The following is a 16919-nucleotide window of genomic DNA, read 5'->3' as shown; positions in this document are numbered from 1 at the left end:
TTCAGACTTTGCGCTCCACTGTTTATAGAAAACTGGCAGTATAGAACCCTCTTTTTCCCTTTCAACTATCACGATCCTGATGTGCTACACTCTTTCCGTCTTTCTCTGTCCTGTTTCAGCAAAAACGACTCCCTACACTCTGTAGCACCATGGCTTTTCTCTCTCACAATTCTCCTGTCTACACCAAATACCTGCCAAGATCTCTTGTTCAAATTAGGCAGATTTGTTGCATTAATCCTCAGATCAATTTCCTAGGTGTTCAAAATGGTTTGGTGTTGATCTAGCTATGTTTCAGGGACTAGACAAGCTCAGGGTCCCCATACTACTCTGTCATCTTCACTTCTCTCTAGTTTGCTAATATTTTAAGATTTTGCATCTATATTTGTGAAGGATATTGGTCTGTAGTTTTGATATCAGGGTGATACTAGTATCATAGAATGATTTGAGAAATACTCCCTCCTCTATTTTCTGAAAGAGTTTGTGAAGGATTGGTGTTATTTCTACTTTAAATATTTGATAAAATTTACCAAAGAAGGCATCTGGGCCTGTGCTTTTCTTAGTGTGAAGTGTTTTTTTGTTTTTTTTTGGGTGGGAAGATTTTTAATTACTAATTCAAATTCTTTACTTGTTATAGGTATATTTATTTCTGCTCTGATTTTAACTTGCTTTGGATTTTGTTTGCTTATCTTGTTTCTAAAGGAAGTTTATGTTATTCCTTTGAGACTTTTTTTTTCCTGGATAGGCATTTATTTAGAGATATAAAATTTCCCTCCAAGCACTGCTTTAGCTACAACTCATTAATACATATTTTTTCATCCAGCACACATATAATTTACCCTGCAATTTCTTCTTTGAGCCACAGGTTATTTAGAAATGTATTGTTTAATTTCCAAATGGTTAGAAATTTCTTTCTTTCCTTTTTTTTTTTTTCTGTTGTTGTTTTCCAATTTAATTATTAACTCTGTCCAGGAAGAGTTCAGGAGCCAATTGCATTTGAACTCTAAGAAAGAATGATGCCTCCAGGCAGAAAGCTAGGGTGAACTTCGATTTAATTGATGAAGGGAATGGGAGGGAAGGACTCTATAGATGGAGACCAAACATGTGTAAGAGCACAGGCCTGAAAGTGCATGTGTTTAGTGCCATCTGTTCAGTGTGGTTGAAACAAAGGGAATGGAATTTATATCTTCTTGATATCTTGGTCAGTATAGCTACAATTTATGAATTTAGTTGATCTTTTCAAAGAACCTATTTTTGTTTCATTGCCTTTCTCTACTATTTTTCTTTTCTATTACACTGAGTATAAAGGACATGTAGTTGGGGTACAGGATATAGAAAAGACAGTGTAAATATTCCCTGGTGTTCACATGCCTGCTTCACTTCAAATCCTCTTCTGAAGAGTTTCTCATTGTCTGTGAACCCAGGGATTATAGAACAGGGATGTTTTCTCAGGATATGCTTGGTTTAGCACCAGCACCAAGGAAGCAGATGTTGGAAGAACAAGACCTAGGCAAGAGGTGATTGGTGTCTTAGCTAATTGCTCTTCTAGGAACCCAGCAGTCCTGTCACTGGGAGGTGGTTACATAGAACGTACTCATGGTGGGCAGTGAGGTTTCTGAGGCTGAGCTGGCAGCAGGGGTTTGTGGTGGTAGGTCCCTAAGCATGGTTTACTGTTTTCTGTGTTATACAATAAAATTAGTGGTTGGAAGCTGTCATCTCAATAGGTCCTAGCAATTTATCAGGGTTTTTGATTTCAGGAGCTGTAGGCTTGTCCCCACCTCCCCATCCCAGGTGTCCTCTGCTGGACATGAGGGAGGTGAAAGCTATGGCTGAACTTGTCTAAGAAACCCCCAGGACATACTGAAGACATTTTATAAGAATACTGCCCTTGTTTGCTGAATTCCTTCAGAGTAAAGGGTGGGAGACAGAGAATTCCAGAGCCAGGAAAATGAAATCAAGTCTTCCCTAGAATTCCATGGTTCTCTTCCCCTGTCTCTCTTCCTCTTCACTCCTTGGCTTGCTGACCCCTCCACACCCACATTTATTTATAGTTTTCCTTTTAGTAATAACCAAAAAGGAATCCTAACATTAAATAACCCACATGTCAGTGACTATTTTTGACTAGTGAGTTGCCTTCAGCTACTCAGCCTTCATATCCATCTGAGTCTTGAAGGGTGTACATTCTTCCAACAGGGATTGAACTCCCTCATGGGTGGACCATGCTTTCTGGCCAGTGGCTGCCCTTACCTTCCTCATTTCCCCACAACCCCTACCTGTCCTTCACTCCTGGGACTCAGTGTGCACACTTTTCTCCCTGAAGCCTTCTCTAATGTCCTCAGAGGAAGTGTCTCCTCCCTTCTCTGGGCACCTTTGCTTGACCTTTATCTGCACTTCTTTCATGGACTTACCACTTTCTCCCCTGTGGCAAAATGAATTGTGTCCATACCTGTTCTACTTCACTAGACTCTGAACTCTGTCAACGCAGAGTTCTAGAAAGGAGTCTAGCTTTCCCACAAGGCCTAGCTAATTGTTGGCAATTGGATTAAGAAATTCTTGGGGAGGAAGTCAGAAGAGGGTTACAGAAAAGGGAATTCTCAGGGCTTTCAGGAACAAGGCTATCATTCACTGTGTGCCTGGGTAGCTCCCATCACACCAGCAAGTTCAAAGGAAAAACACAGTGACAAAGATGGCCATTTTAGAACCCATTTATATTGTCAGTGTTACGCTGGGATTGTTCCAGCCCCATTCCAGACTCTGAAACTGCATCAGACTGTTTGAACATTCATGGCTTCCTTGGGCCAAGTATAGCTGTCCAGTGTAAAGGAGTCATAATCTGGAGTGTAGACCAGGGATCTTACAAAAGCCTCCTTGTCCTTGGGCTCTGGGTAGTAGGAGGCCAGGTTGTGTTTGTACGCGAAGTCGAGGACCTAGGGAAAAACATAGTGGCTGAGGAACTGGAACCTGAGGAGGAACCTGCCTAAAAGTTGCCTGAAGGTTGCTTGGGAGCCTGTGGAAGGGGAATTCCCCCTGGAGAACCACGAACTGTTGTCCCTGAAGCCACTGGAGCAGAGGGATGGTGAGCTTTCTGCCTAGGTAGAAATAAACACTAGGCCAGGATCAAGAGGCCTCAGACTCATGTCTGCCTCTGCTTCCAACTGCTGGTGGGTGCTGAGCAGTGACATTACCATTGCTGAGCCTCAGTTTCCTCATCTGTAAAGTGTGAGTAATGTGACCTTTCTCTGGAGTGGTGTCCAATACTGGACACGTAATATCTCCCCTATCCCCTGCTAAATGTGGGCTGAATTGGGACAACAGCCTGGACATTGTTCTCTGCATATTAGATTTTGCTTCAGAAGAGCATGAGTCTAAATATCCCCCAAAGGAAGGAAATGGACAGGGCAGAGTTGGGACTCTCAGCTGAACTGTTGGTCTTGAGGGCTGAATCTGGATTTTACAATGGACAATGCATGGGGAATAGATGCTTTTGTGCAATGTGTCTTCTGAAATTATTTTGAAAACTTATGGACAATGTAAAATATATATACTAATAAAAATGACAGTATAATAAACTCTAATACAACCATTATCTGTATCAATAATTATCAGTGTTGGGGCCAGTCTTTATTGTACCATGTTCTGATTCCCCGAAAACCCATCATCTCTGCAGGGTCTCTAGGATGACATTTTTCCTTGGAATATTTCATGAACCTGATCACCCCATGGCCCAGTCATTCTGAGATAAAGGGGGGAAATGAGCATCTACTCTGGTAAGAAAGGCACTGAGTATGGAGCTTTTTCCCTATCCTCTTTAATCTTTTTCAAACTCTGGGAGAAAGGAATTACTGGTGCCTTTGGAAAAGAGGGAAACTGAGGCTCAGGAAAATGAAGTAGTTGGTGGAGCTGGGACCCAACAGCCTGAACTCTTTCCATGCTACTATAAAAACTGACCTTTCTGTATAAATGGGCACTTATGATTCATTTTTTTAAAAATTCCACCCACATTTTGATCCACAAGACTATGGACTTTAATGACCTTTTTGCCTGGTGTTTGAGGGGAAATCCAGGAGCTTTCCCAGAACTGGCCTGAGTGGGTGTTGGGGGTGGGGCTCAAGCTGCAGATAGGAGTTTCTCACCCAGCCTTGGGCTGCCTGCAGTGCAGCCCAAGGAGCTCAGGATGTCTCCATCGCTGCCATCCCCTTAGCTCTCCTAAACTCGCAGAGAGAGGAGGCTGTTGAGCCTCACTAACCACATTTCTGGGGGCAGGATGCTCCTTACTTTGATGGCGATTCTCAGAGACACATCTCGGATGGTGCTGAGTGGTGGGTACAGTCTCCCCTGGGACAAATGCTGCTCAGAGACCTCTTGGGCAATTTGCTGGGGAGAGAGAACCAAGAGGAATAAGCTGAGTTTCTGCCTTCCCAGAACAAGCCCAATCCATTACCCCAGAGACTCACCTCACCCCACACAGGTGGCCAACCGTGGCCATTCCCCACTGTAGTCTCTGCCACCTCATGGCCCACTGGGAGCTTAATGCTTGGGCTTTTAAGCAAGGACGCATCCTTTCTGTACTGAGAGACTGGCTGAAGCTTTAAGCAATATGAGACCCTGAATTCTAAAGAAGAATCACTAAGACCAAGGTGAATAAACTTGTGGCTTGTGAAGCAGACTCTGGGATATCCCCTTGGCTGGTCCAGCCTATTGCACAGAGATCCCTGAGACTCTCACTTCCCTAGTTCCATCCTCTCCCACATGCTTAGTAACATACTGGGTACCCATCTAGGCCATCTTGTCTGTATTCAGAGCTCCCTGAGCTCTCGTCCAGCCCTGAGGAAAGGCTTCTCCTCTGAGTGACACCACAAAGGGGCCTTGGGCTTTATCTGAACGAATGTTCTACACACATCATCCTGGGAACAGCACCTCCCACAGAGCCTGTCTCTGAGGCCCAACTCTCCCCCTCAAGCCTCATCCTTCAGCCTCAGGCACTGGTGCTCAGCCAGCCTTGCAGAACAGCCTCTGTTATGTGCTGGCTCTGAATCCACTTCCACTCAATCTTCTTGTGTCAGATTTAAATTTGGGAGAAGCCATGGTGCTCTCTGAGAACTATGTCCAAGAATGGATGAGCCAAAGGAGTTGGTCTTGCCTCAGAGTTTGGCTGACATTAGGAAAAAGGGCCTCCTCCTCTTCTGCCTCATTCTCATCCTATGTCTCTTTTCCATTCATTGAGTCAAACATTAACTGAGCTCTGTGAGATGCCAGGCTCTGTGCTAGTTGCTGAGGATCCATGGTGGAGAAGCCCTTTTCCTCCTGTAGTCTGGAGTCAGTGGGCAATTAACAAACAGGTACAACAATTTTAACATAGAAGTGAGTGCAAGGAGAAGGGGCATAGAGGCATAGAGGAAGGCAGGGCCTAGTCTGCCATCTTCAGAAAAGCTTACCAGGAGAAGAGACATAAGCTAAGACCTGAAGGACAAAGTTTGAATTACCCAAAAAGGGACAGGCAATAGCACATGCAATTTCTTGGAGAGAGGGAGGGAGGGGAGAGCGTGAGTTCTTGACTCTAAATAGAACCTTGACCAGGTTGATGGTAGGGGGAGGCTAAAGGCTTGAGAAGGAAGGAGGGCTCAGTGATGATGCATCTTATATAGAAGCCATGTGAAGGAGTTTGGGCTTTATTCTTTGAGCACTGAGGAGCCATTTGAATGTCTGAAGTGAGAGAGATGGACTGTTCTGGGTTTTGAAGGATTTTCTTGGTGGAGGTATAGAAGATGGGATCAGAGGGAAGCAGGATTTCCATGGCTAGATCTGCATCTGGAAAAGGTATCCTGTAGAGTGAGGCATGGTCACTTCTAAGACACTGGGCACTGGTAACGCTCTGCTGCAGCTTGGGGTAAATCAGCTGGGACCATCCTGGTGCTATTGCTCACAAGCCCAGTGACCTTGTGCAGATAACTTAGACTCTCTGTGCCTCACTTCCCTTGAGTATCACACAGGGATAATCACTGTATTTATTTTACAGAGTGGTCAAGGTGAAATATGTAAATCTCCTAAAAGTTGTATTAGTTTTTTTTCCATACGGAAATCAGATTCAACTTCAATTGTCTTAACTTAAAAGCACCCCTTTCAGAAATAGAACTTGCCAGTCCTTTGAAGGCCAGACTGTCAGCTCTAGAAGGGAGTGATCTTGTCCTGCTTGCAGCAAGAGACTAATACATGCATTGAGGAGAGGTTCCTGTGTAATTGATGGACACTGTTGATGAAATGATGGAGCTGAACGGTCCCACAGCACTAGGAGGTGGGCATGCAGATGTCTCTTGGGGTTACATAGGAAGGCTCTAGCAATCACGTTTCTGCACAACAGGGGGATCTGCTTTCATGCTAACTCCAAGCAGGAAGTGACTCTTCCATCCCATGGGGGTTTCAAATAGCTCTACCCATGGCCATGGCACACCACCACCAATGACACAGCAACAAGAAGAAATACCAGAATACTCACACAAGATGGTCAGACAGCCATGTCCTGAAGCCACAGCTAGTGTGCATATGGCTTGTGGGCTATTGTGCTTGCAGGTCTATACTACTCGCATGTCCTTGTGGACCAGGATGTAGTAAGAAGGAACCTAGAGCATGAGACAGTTCCTTGTGGGGCCCATAGAAGTGGAGCTACATAGGGCTGCATGGAAGCCATTCCCATGTCTTGCTGGGTTCGGGGCTCTCATCAGTGCCATGGTGATGGGGAAATGCAAACATGTCAGAAATCACAGCAGAACCTTTGGTGCTCAGTGGGGATAAATAGATTTAGTATTTGTTTAGGGTTTTAATTAGTTTAACCTCCCAAAACAGACATTTCTATGCCTTGGTTTCCTCAGAGTGAGGATAATTGTGAAGTGCCTGGCATTAGTAAACATTTGGTAAATGTAAGCCACTATAGCTGTTATTACTAATCACTATTATTAGGAATGTGTGCTGTCATTCTTAATATATTCTTTCATTGCTTTCATCATGTCCAGTAAAGAATCATTTTGGGAGAGTTTCTAGTTAGAAACCTGGAGCAGGAGCACCCCCATATCTGTGCTTAATATCCAAGTACTCAGATCCAGACTTGCAACCTATCCCTTAATAAGCCCCTAGTGGGGCTTATTCTGCAACAAGTTACCCTAGTAACATGGTCAAGATCAGTGTATGGAAGAATCCAATGCCTGTCATGGTCCATGAGCCTAGTTTCAGATGCTTTTGGTGGCATCTTCTCTGTTCTAGGCAAGTATATGGGCAGTGCTGTGAGGCAAGGAGCAGGTTGAGGTATGTCCCCTCACTACCAGTGCTTCCTGCCAATGCCTCCTCCCATTGACTATTCCTTATTCCCCCTTAAAAATTGTGTGCGTGTTCTGAGAGAAGTTTAAGCCTCAAGGTGATGTTGAGAGAAGCTTGAGGTTCAAGCATTTTGAGGATCCACTGCTAGGGTGAGGGGCAGGTGGGTAGAAGAGATGAGAGAAGGATTCTTTGGGAGCCCAGTGTAGGACCTGGTATAGATCACAGGCCCTGTTGGGAGCATGCAAGGGAGGAGGGACAGCGATACCTCTGCCGTCAGGAGGAAGATCTCATCTGGGATGTGCCGGATCCCCCCAGCAATGACTCCCAGAGCCACTCCAGGGAACACATAGGCATTGTTTCCTTGCCCAGGAATGAAGGTCCTGCCATCTTCCAGAGTCACGCTCTTAAAGGGACTTCCACTGGCAAAGATCCCTCGGCCCTGGAGGCAGGAAGAAAACCAGAGATGGAACCTGGAGATTGGTTTCAGGCAGTAATGGTGGCCTAATTATTTTTCCCAGATGTTGAGCCCGTCTTCATCCTCTCCTACAGGCTCAGTGTTGTGCTGAGCACATTACAGGTGCTGAGAGCACACTTGTTCATTTGACCAGAAAGCTTAGCTCCCACTGAGTTACCTGGCAGCCAAGAAATCACTGAAAGGTGAAGGTTTTTAACCTGTCACCTCCTGACAGGGCTATCCCAGGACATGACAGGTGTGCAAGTGACCTAGAGTCTACAAATGCCTCAGGTTCTGGTCAAAACTCTACATTACTAGAGGAACCTTGAGCAGTATAACAGGATGGTAAGAGCCTGGGTTTTGGAGCCAGACCTGGGTTTGAGGGCCAGCTCTACTCCTTATTAGCTCGGTGACCTTGGGCAAGTTATTTCATCCTTCTGAACCTCATTTTGCTCATCAGAGATGTGGGGATTTTTTTTCACCCTCACAGGGTTACTCATAATTATTGTTACTGTGTCCTCTCAGCCTGGGGAAGGAAGGATTCCCCGCTGACCTCAGTGACCCGGTAGCACTTCTCAGCCGTGCACTCGGCCTTGCTGGTGGGGTTGCTCAGGGCAAAGATGATAGGGCGCTCGTGGAAGGAGGCCATGTCCCTCAGAATCTGCTCCGTGAAGGCTCCTGCGATGGCAGCAACACCTACAGGGAAAAGGTGGGGGGTAGTAGGGATGCCTACTCTTTATAAACAACCCATTCCTCTCTTGGTGGTAGTGGTGGTGGTAGGGAGCCAGGTGCAACATGAAAGACTTAGGAGTCTTGGAGATAGCGTCTGCCATAGGAATGGAGGGAGCCAAAGAGAAAAGGGTCTTCTTGCTCAAGCTGGGTAAGACCTCCAGTTAATCCCTAAGGGAACACTGGTCCACTTCAGGTCCCTGCCTGGTTAAGATGTACCTGTGAAGGAATTCCTGGGCATTGTCCTTTAGAGTGGGCTGCTCTCCCAGGCCAGGAAGAGGTGCCAGGGTCCCCTCTTTAGGGGAGCAGCACTCATTTGCTCCCAGACCAGCCCTGTGCTTTTCCACTGCACTGGATAATTCTGCATCACTAAGCCCCAACTTGGTGCCTTAGTTCTATGATTTTTGTACAGTAGTCACTCAATAAAAGACTGTGGCACTGAAGCAGACATGGGATAGGGGAGAGAGCTGTGTTTCTATTGATCACTTAGGCCTCCTTGCTGAGCCTCAGTTTCCACCTGCAAGTCAAGAGGGTTAGCTGGGCTGAACAGTGGGTCTCCTGCCTCCTCCTACCTATGATAGCTGTGGGCTTTACCAGCCTCACCACCTCCTCCAGGGAGTTCACTTCAGGATGGTCCTGGGCAAACATCTCCTTCTCATGGTTCAGGTGGCTCCTCCCCTGCAGGGAAAGGAAAACACAATGTGGCTTGGCATTGAGAACTGCTGGGCAGGACATGGATGCATCTGGAGATCCTGAGAGCATTCCCTGTAGAGCCCTGTGCTTTGGTCTGAGCTATCAGAAGCCTGGTGGCTTATCCTCTTGAGCAGATCTCCTGGTAAAACCTAAGGTGGAACCTGAGGATTTTAATGTGTGTTTGTGTTATCATGTGGGGGTGGTGTGTGAGGTTTCTTTAATCCAAGCCACATGTGGAGAATCCATAAAACCTTTCTTTGTGCTGCTAGGGTCATGGCTCTGGGGCCAGGACAGCAAGGCTCTCGTGAAATGTCTGAGACTGACCAGGACCCTTGGCCCCAAGGTGTCCAGCACTCACAGGGGCAGTTGAGTGATGGGGGGCCTGTGCTCCCGCCAAGGTCAGGGAGCTAATGTGAATGTATTTTACAAGGGCCATTAACCTCCCCAGGAACAACAATAAGCTAAGTTCCAGAGAAGGCTTGCCAAGGTTGGCTGTTCCCAACAAGCTCAGGATTCCTTCCATTTGTTCAAATAGGAATCAGTGGGTGACAGTACGGTAAATAGCACAAAGGTTTCTGATGACTCCTTTGGGTCAGCTGGCCTCCTGAGAATCAGAGTGAAGACACCAGCTTTGAGGGATATTTGAGTAGTGATGAGCTCCATGGGATGAACAAAATAATGCTGGAAGGTGGCAAGAGGGAAGTGTGGCAATCTCTGGCAGCTTTTACCTGTGCCTGCACTATGCTCTGGAATGAACTGGGGTGAGAGGAAGAATTCCTTCTAGTGGTAATTGGGTTCTATATGAGACAAGGGAAGGTCAGTTTCTTCTTGAAGGTCTCTACTGTTCTTGGTTGATAGCCCCATGGCCTCCCCTCATCCTATCTCGGTCATCTTATTATTTTTTTTTTAATTTTTAAGAGAGAGACACTGTGAGTGGGGGAGTGGGGCAGAGGAAGAGCAAGAGATAATCTTAAGCAGGCTCCACACTCAGTGCAGAGCCTGATGTGGGGCTCTATCCCACTACTCTGGGATCATGAGCTGAGCTGAAATCAAGTTGGATGCTCAACCAACTGAGCCACCCAGGTGCCCCATCTGTCATCTTTTTAAAAAATCTTTCACTGATATTCTATGTTAGTGAAATTTGGGGCATTAAAACATGGAGAGCTCAGTGAAGTCCTAAAAGAGGAGGCCATCCAATTGTGTCCCTCACCACATTCCAGTCAGAAGCTGGACTGTTTCTCTCTCATTCATTCTTTGGCCCACACCTCAAACATAATTATGTACTCATTACATGCCAGGCATTGGTATAAAGACTATATAGATTAGGGGCGAGAGAGACAATTAAAAGGGCAGCTGCCCTACAGTGTGGCAAGTGCAATGTATGGAGGCTATATGAGCATAAATGTAGGAAATGAATTGACACCTAGATGTTCAGGGAAAGCAACTTGGAGGAGGTAACAGAAGACAAGGAGGAAACAGATGGGGTTAATGGTTGAGAGTGGGTATGTAGAAAAAGAGAAGGGCATTTCAAGCAGAGGAACAAAATATGCAAGGATGTGGGAGAGACAGCATGTTACTTCTGGAAAACTATGATTTACTGTGGCTGAAGGTTAGTGCAAGGCAAGAAGTGGTGGGAGATAAAGCTGGAAGAGGCATACATATACAAACTTGCTCACATATTGAGAGCTTTTGGGAAGAGCTACTTTGGGGTGTGTTTCTTGCTTTGGAGATTAGAACCTTGTCCTCCTGTTTGCCTTCTATTTTGTTTGAGTACTTTGCCCCTTGGAGACCTCTTATAGTCCAGTTCCGATAGCTGTAGGTGTCAAGAAGCCTCTAGGTTTCCAGACTGACAGTACCTTGACAATGAGTCCCTTGGAGTCCACCATCCAGATCTTCCTTGTGGCCTCTGCCTTGGGTACACCTTCTTTCTCTAGAGCCATGACAAGGAGGTGGGCGATGCCCATGGCTGCCTGGGAGGGAACATCCATATGGTAGATGTTCAGATACAAGGCAAATGGCTGCTCACCATTTATCAGATGCTTTACCAAGATTCTCTCTTCTCCATACCTTTCCCCCCACTCCTAGGAGGCTTGGTTAAGTCCTTGAGACACCCAAATGTTGGTGTCCAGGCAGCTGCAATTATCACAATATACCTGTGTTGCTTCCTCTTCTCAGCACCCCCGAACACCTCCCTTCCTTCATGCTTCTCCACCCATCCTTATTCTCCTGATGTCACCTACCTCACCTGCGCCTTGGAAAACAAACACATGATTGGAGAGCTTGTTCTTGGTGATTCGCAGAGCAGCCAGGATCCCCGCTACAGCGACAGAGGCTGTGCCTATAACAGAGGGCACTGAGATCAATCTCTGGTCATTGGCTCCCAAACCCTAAGAGAAGACCCTTGGCAGAGTTTCCCACACCTAGAATGTGTAGCCAAAGAAGCAACTTTCCTTAGCCCTTAGAGAAGCCTGTAAGCCTGCAGGTTTGGAGCAAAGATATGTCCTCTTTTGTAGAAAAATGTCCTTTTGAGAAAGAGCTCCTGGATTGTTACTAGACTCTGGGAGAGAAGATCAGATAGTCAGGTGTTGCTACCACCATCATTCATAAATGAAATGACAAGGACAAACATAACAGAGGCCAAAAAGAAGCATGAACCTCATAGAATAATTTGTTTACAGTATAAATGGATTAAAAAAAACAAATTAAAAATGAAACCACAAAGTAGCCATGAGCCATTAAGTGACTATGTGATCTGAGCTATCTATCTTATCAACCAAGTCATAAGGCTGGGTGTGCCCAGTAGCATAACATCATCAAATGGCTTGAGCCCATCTGAAAGGTACAAATAAGTTGCATGAGCAGGTGGATCAGACTCATTTGACACCTACTTCTGCTGCATGATGTCCTCTCCTTCAGTGCACACCTAGGGCCTCATATGATCAAGGAGAAAAAAGCTTGGGCTTGGTTTACAGATCATGCTTAATGATATGCTGGAATCAATGAGAAATTTATGTTGCAGCTTCACAGCCCCAATGAAAAGTAGTCCTAAAGGGTAACAGTGAGGAAAATATTCCTAATGCACATGACTTCAAGTTATAAATTTGGTTGTCCATTTTGGTCCAAGAGATGGCTAGACCTATATTGATTCATTGGCAGTTGCTAATGGTTTAGCTGATGGTCAGGGACTTAGAATAAAATAAACAGTAAGGTTGGTGATGAGGAAGCCTAGGATAGGGGTGTGTGGATGGACATCTTGGGAAAGGTATAGAGTGTGAACAAAGTTGTGCCACACATGAAAATTGAGCAAAGGGCATAATGAAATAGGTTCTCTCTACCAGGTGGACAAAATGGCATGTCATGTATATGTTAGTCAGTGTCCTTCTTCTGCCACTTAGGGTTTGCTCAATGAGTTTATGTACCAAGTAGACATGGTGGCAAGGACAGAGGCTATGCATGGACTTCCTCTCATCAAGGTTGACCTGTTACTGCTGAATGACTAACCTGTCAATGGCAGATGCCAACATTAAGCTCCTGGTATGACACCATTCTCTGGGAAGAACATCTACCTGGCAGTGGAATGGTTACTTTGGACTCTTTCCATTATAGACAAGAAAGACATTTATCCTCAATGGACTAAAAATATATTTTGGCTATAGATTTTCTTTCCCTACATGTAATACTCTACCAGTGCCATAATCTGTGGATGTTTGGAATCTGTGGATAGCCTATTCACCATTGATATATTCCAGACAAAAGGCTTCTGATCAGGAATTCATTTCACAGTAATGGAAATGCACCAATAGGCTTATGCCCATGGAATTCAGTGGTCTTAACATGTACTCTACCACCTAGGAGCAGCTGGCCTAATAGATCAGTAGAATGGTCTACTTAAGACTTAGTCAAGGTAACACCCTATGAAGATGGTGAAATTCTATTTTACAGGATGCAATTTGACTTAGCACATGCTACACTGTGTTCTTTCTTCCATGGCCAGAATATTTGGGTCTGGAAAGCAAAGGGTTGAAGTGGAAGTGGCTCCTTTCACCATTTCACCTGATAACGCACTTGTACACATTCTTCCATTTTGTGCTCTCTGGATTGGAGGTATTTGGTCCCCAAGAAACAAATGCCTGTATTAGATTTCACAGCATGGTTCTACCAAATTGAGGGGTGAGAGTGCCACCTGGTCATTTGGTACTTTTTTCTTTTTTATTTATTTTATTTTATTTTTTGCCATGAAACCAATGGGCAAAGAAAGAGAGGGTGTGGTTATTCATCCTGATAACTGAGGGGAAACTGAGGATAGGGAGGACTAGATCTGAGCCCAGGGGATCCTCTGGGGTGTGTCTTAGTACTTCCAGGCTCAATAGTAGATATTAATGAATATTACTGCAACAAAACAGAGGCAGGACCACTTAGTATTCACACCATTCAGATATAAAAGGTTTGGGTCATCCCACTAAAGGACCCTGGCCAGCTGAAGTCTTGTCTGAGGACAAGAAAGCATGGAATGGGATGTTGAGGGAGAAATGTATAAACATCAATTATGGCCTCACGACTGGTTACAGAAACAAGGAATACAGCAGCCATGCAGATTTTCATCCTTGAGTATTATGTGATTATATGTAATGGTAAATATTAGCTAATTTATTCTCCCTTCTCCTTCCTCTTAATCCTATAATTTAGTCTTTAGGTAACAGAATTTTCAAACATGACTGTGACAGAGTTTTAAGATAGTTAATCCTGACCAGAGATGGGTAGTGTGACTGTTTTCCAGAGATGAAGAGAATGACTGTACAGACTTTGCCTCTCCCCATTTTGAGGAGAAGGTGAGAATGTCTTCATTTGTTGCAAAGATATGTTTTGTTGGAGTTGTTTTTGTTGTTTTCTGGAAGTATCAGTGCATACAACGCGGTGTACGGATGCTGAGTAGCTCAAAGGATCGACTGTGCCAATTACTGGGTATAACTGTTTCTTAGTTTCAAACCCACTCTTCACTCTGCTTTGTCTGCAGACCAGCTTTGCCAGCTTTGTCAACTGGCTTTATGCTGGGCTCTGCCAGTGAGGGGCACCAGAGGGTGACTGAAAGGCTGGGTTAGGGGGAAGGAAGAATGCTTTCTGCAGCATCATCCCTGCCTTGTGAGATTGCCTGGATAAAATGTAGGACACTTAAATTTAGATTTTTGATAAACAACAAATAACTTTTTTTTAATGTAAGCATTCCCATCCAATATTAGCATAAGTATTCTAAAAAATTATTCATTATTATCAAAATTCATTATTTATCTGAAATTCAAATTTAAGTAGGCATGCTGCATTTTGACCTTGCTAAATCTGGAAACCCCACAGCCTTGGTTTTCCACTTCCACAGCAATAGATTGTTCCCGAAGCAGTGGATGAATCCAGTTTGCAGTCTGTCCATTAGTTGCAGAAGCAGCCTCATAGTGCACCCCTCAGAGACAACAACGCTAGCCGGCTGCCACCTGGTCTTCCCTTTGTTCCCTGAGGAGTAGGTCCTTAATGCTTTTCATTTTTAAATACATAATCAGTAGGTTGATTTTAAATACATAATAATACATAATACATTTTTAAATACATAATCAGCAATTCTTTGTATTTTCTCTCTTAAAGCAACTGGTGTAGACCCTTACTGACAGAGAGTTCACAACACAGTAATCACATGGGGAATGGGAATCCTCCATGATAGTCGAAGAAAAGAAAGTTACAGTGGGACTATCTGTGGAATGTTAAAGTTGCACAAATCAAAGAAACTGATGTTGTCCAAGGCTGGTGAGGGAGTAGTGAAAAGTAAAAAATTCCAGCATAAATTGTATTTTACAATGCTATGAGCTTTTTTTGGAAAACAATTTCCCAATATAGACCAAAGGCATAAAATGCTTGTGCCCTTTACCCTCATACTTCTACTTCTGGTAATCTATGTATGGAAAAATCCAAAACGCATGTCCTAGGATCTTTATGACAGTGTTATTTTTAATACAGAACGACTGGAAATAACTTAAACATCTAACAAAGGAGTAACTATTAAGTAAAGAGTGTGGACACTCAGAATATATTGCAGCCATTAAAAATTATTATGAAGATGATGTGGCAACACAGAAGAGGCTATTAAGTGAGTAACTAACATCAGATAATTGTTCTAAGTGCTTTAGATGTCTAACTGTAAAGACATTTATTTGTTTAATCCTAACTACTATCATCCTCATTTTACAGCCCAGGAAAATGAAATATAGAGTAGTTTTCTGACTTGTCCAAGATCATATAACAAAGTGAGGATTTGAACCCAGGGAACCAGGCTCTAGGCCTTGTGCTTTTTTTTTTAAAGTTTATTTTATTCATTTTGAGAGAGAGAAAGAGCAGAGGAGGGGCAGAGAGAGAATCCTAAGTAGGCTCCACACTGTCAGCACATAAGCCTGACATGGGGCTCAAACTCATGAATGTGAGATCATGACCTGAGCCAAAATCAAGAGTTGGATGCTTAACCTACTGAGACACCTAGGTGCCCCTAGGTCTTATGCTCTTAACCACTAAACTGCGTTTCACTGAGTTAGTTGGAAGGAAGAGAAACTTAAAAGGTTGTTCTGTGTAACGAAAAACACAGAATCTGGAAGGAACAATATAACTAAAGGTTGCAGGGTGGGAATATGAGTGAATTTCCTGTTTTCTCTTTCCAGTTTTCTAAGGGATTAGTACCTTGGTAGCTCTGGGGAAGGGCCTTATCCCAGAATGTGGGTTGGATTTGTGTCTGGCTTAGAGGCCATGTATTGGGCAAAGACAGGGGGCACAGCAAACAGTTGGAGCCTAACAAGTGCACGGTCATCGTTGTGGACCTCAGAAGGTAGGACCTGAGGTAGGAACAAGAAGGTGGGGTACAGGCTCCAGCCTGCACACAGGAATGGCCTGGGTGGGGGGTACTGCTAAAGTGTAACAGGGCCCTACAGCCAGGGCTGAGGACTACTGGGGGCTTTCCTAACATCCTTTGGAGGGTCCCCAAGAGCTCATTGTGCATGTACTGAGGGCTTACCAGGTGACAGGCACCATGCTAGGCACTACAAAAGATGAATCAAACATGGTCCCTGCCCCCAGGGACTCCCTGTTCACCAAGGCTTGGGCACAAATAACTGTAACATAATCAGCAGTTAGAGGTCACTGTTTAGGGCTAATTGCATTCAGTTATTTATGAAGCATCAGTTATAGTTAAGTATACTGTTGGCATCAACCTACCTTTGCAGCTTCATGCCTCCCCACATACTCTGTGTCCCAGGCGCACTACTGATCATTCCCTGACAGGTCACGTCTTTTCACACTTCTATGTTTTGCCCATGCTGTTTACCAGCTTAGGACCTTCTGCGTTGTTATTTCTTCCTTAAGACTCAGCTCAAATGATCTCCTCTGCCAGATATCCTCTGCTTTTCCCAGCCAGGCATCCTGAACCTCTCCTTCTTTTCCCAGATCTACTTTTTATCTAACCTGAATAAAGCTGGGCTATGTCATGGCCAGGCTCAGCACTGTACTGCATCCAAAAGGAACACCAAACTGATAGCCAAGAAAGCATCAAAAAGCAATTTAAGTAATTACTGAAATCATTTACATAGGTAGTGAGAATTGCATGGTATGGTGCTCCTCTAAATTCCTAAATACCTTGGTCTCTTATTTTCTTGAAGTCCACTTATTGTGTCAGCTAGTCCCCATTTCTCTTTCTGGAAACAACTCTACCCAT

The 16919-nt window shown here is 44.5% G+C and overlaps 1 protein-coding gene across 3 annotated transcripts in view; it reads right to left on the bottom strand.

Annotated features, from left to right (window-relative positions):
* Positions 1 to 2686: 2686 nt before the first annotated feature.
* Positions 2687 to 16919, bottom strand: part of ME3 (malic enzyme 3) — a 184246-nt gene continuing 170013 nt past the window's right edge. For all 3 annotated transcript variants that reach the window (XM_045038640.1, XM_011286564.3, XM_023239354.2), the window contains 7 exons: positions 11422 to 11519; positions 11038 to 11151; positions 9061 to 9166; positions 8313 to 8455; positions 7571 to 7744; positions 4273 to 4371; positions 2687 to 2924 (listed from right to left, as the gene is read on the bottom strand). In XM_045038640.1, the coding sequence (XP_044894575.1) occupies positions 2763 to 2924; positions 4273 to 4371; positions 7571 to 7744; positions 8313 to 8455; positions 9061 to 9166; positions 11038 to 11151; positions 11422 to 11519 (896 nt within the window). In that variant the 3' untranslated portion in view covers positions 2687 to 2762. The remainder of the gene's footprint in view (positions 2925 to 4272; positions 4372 to 7570; positions 7745 to 8312; positions 8456 to 9060; positions 9167 to 11037; positions 11152 to 11421; positions 11520 to 16919) is intronic.

The sequence above is a fragment of the Felis catus genome, chromosome D1, assembly GCF_018350175.1.
Source record: "Felis catus isolate Fca126 chromosome D1, F.catus_Fca126_mat1.0, whole genome shotgun sequence".
In the NCBI taxonomy this organism is placed as follows: domain Eukaryota; kingdom Metazoa; phylum Chordata; class Mammalia; order Carnivora; family Felidae; genus Felis; species Felis catus.
This window is presented reverse-complemented; position numbering and strand designations above follow the sequence as displayed.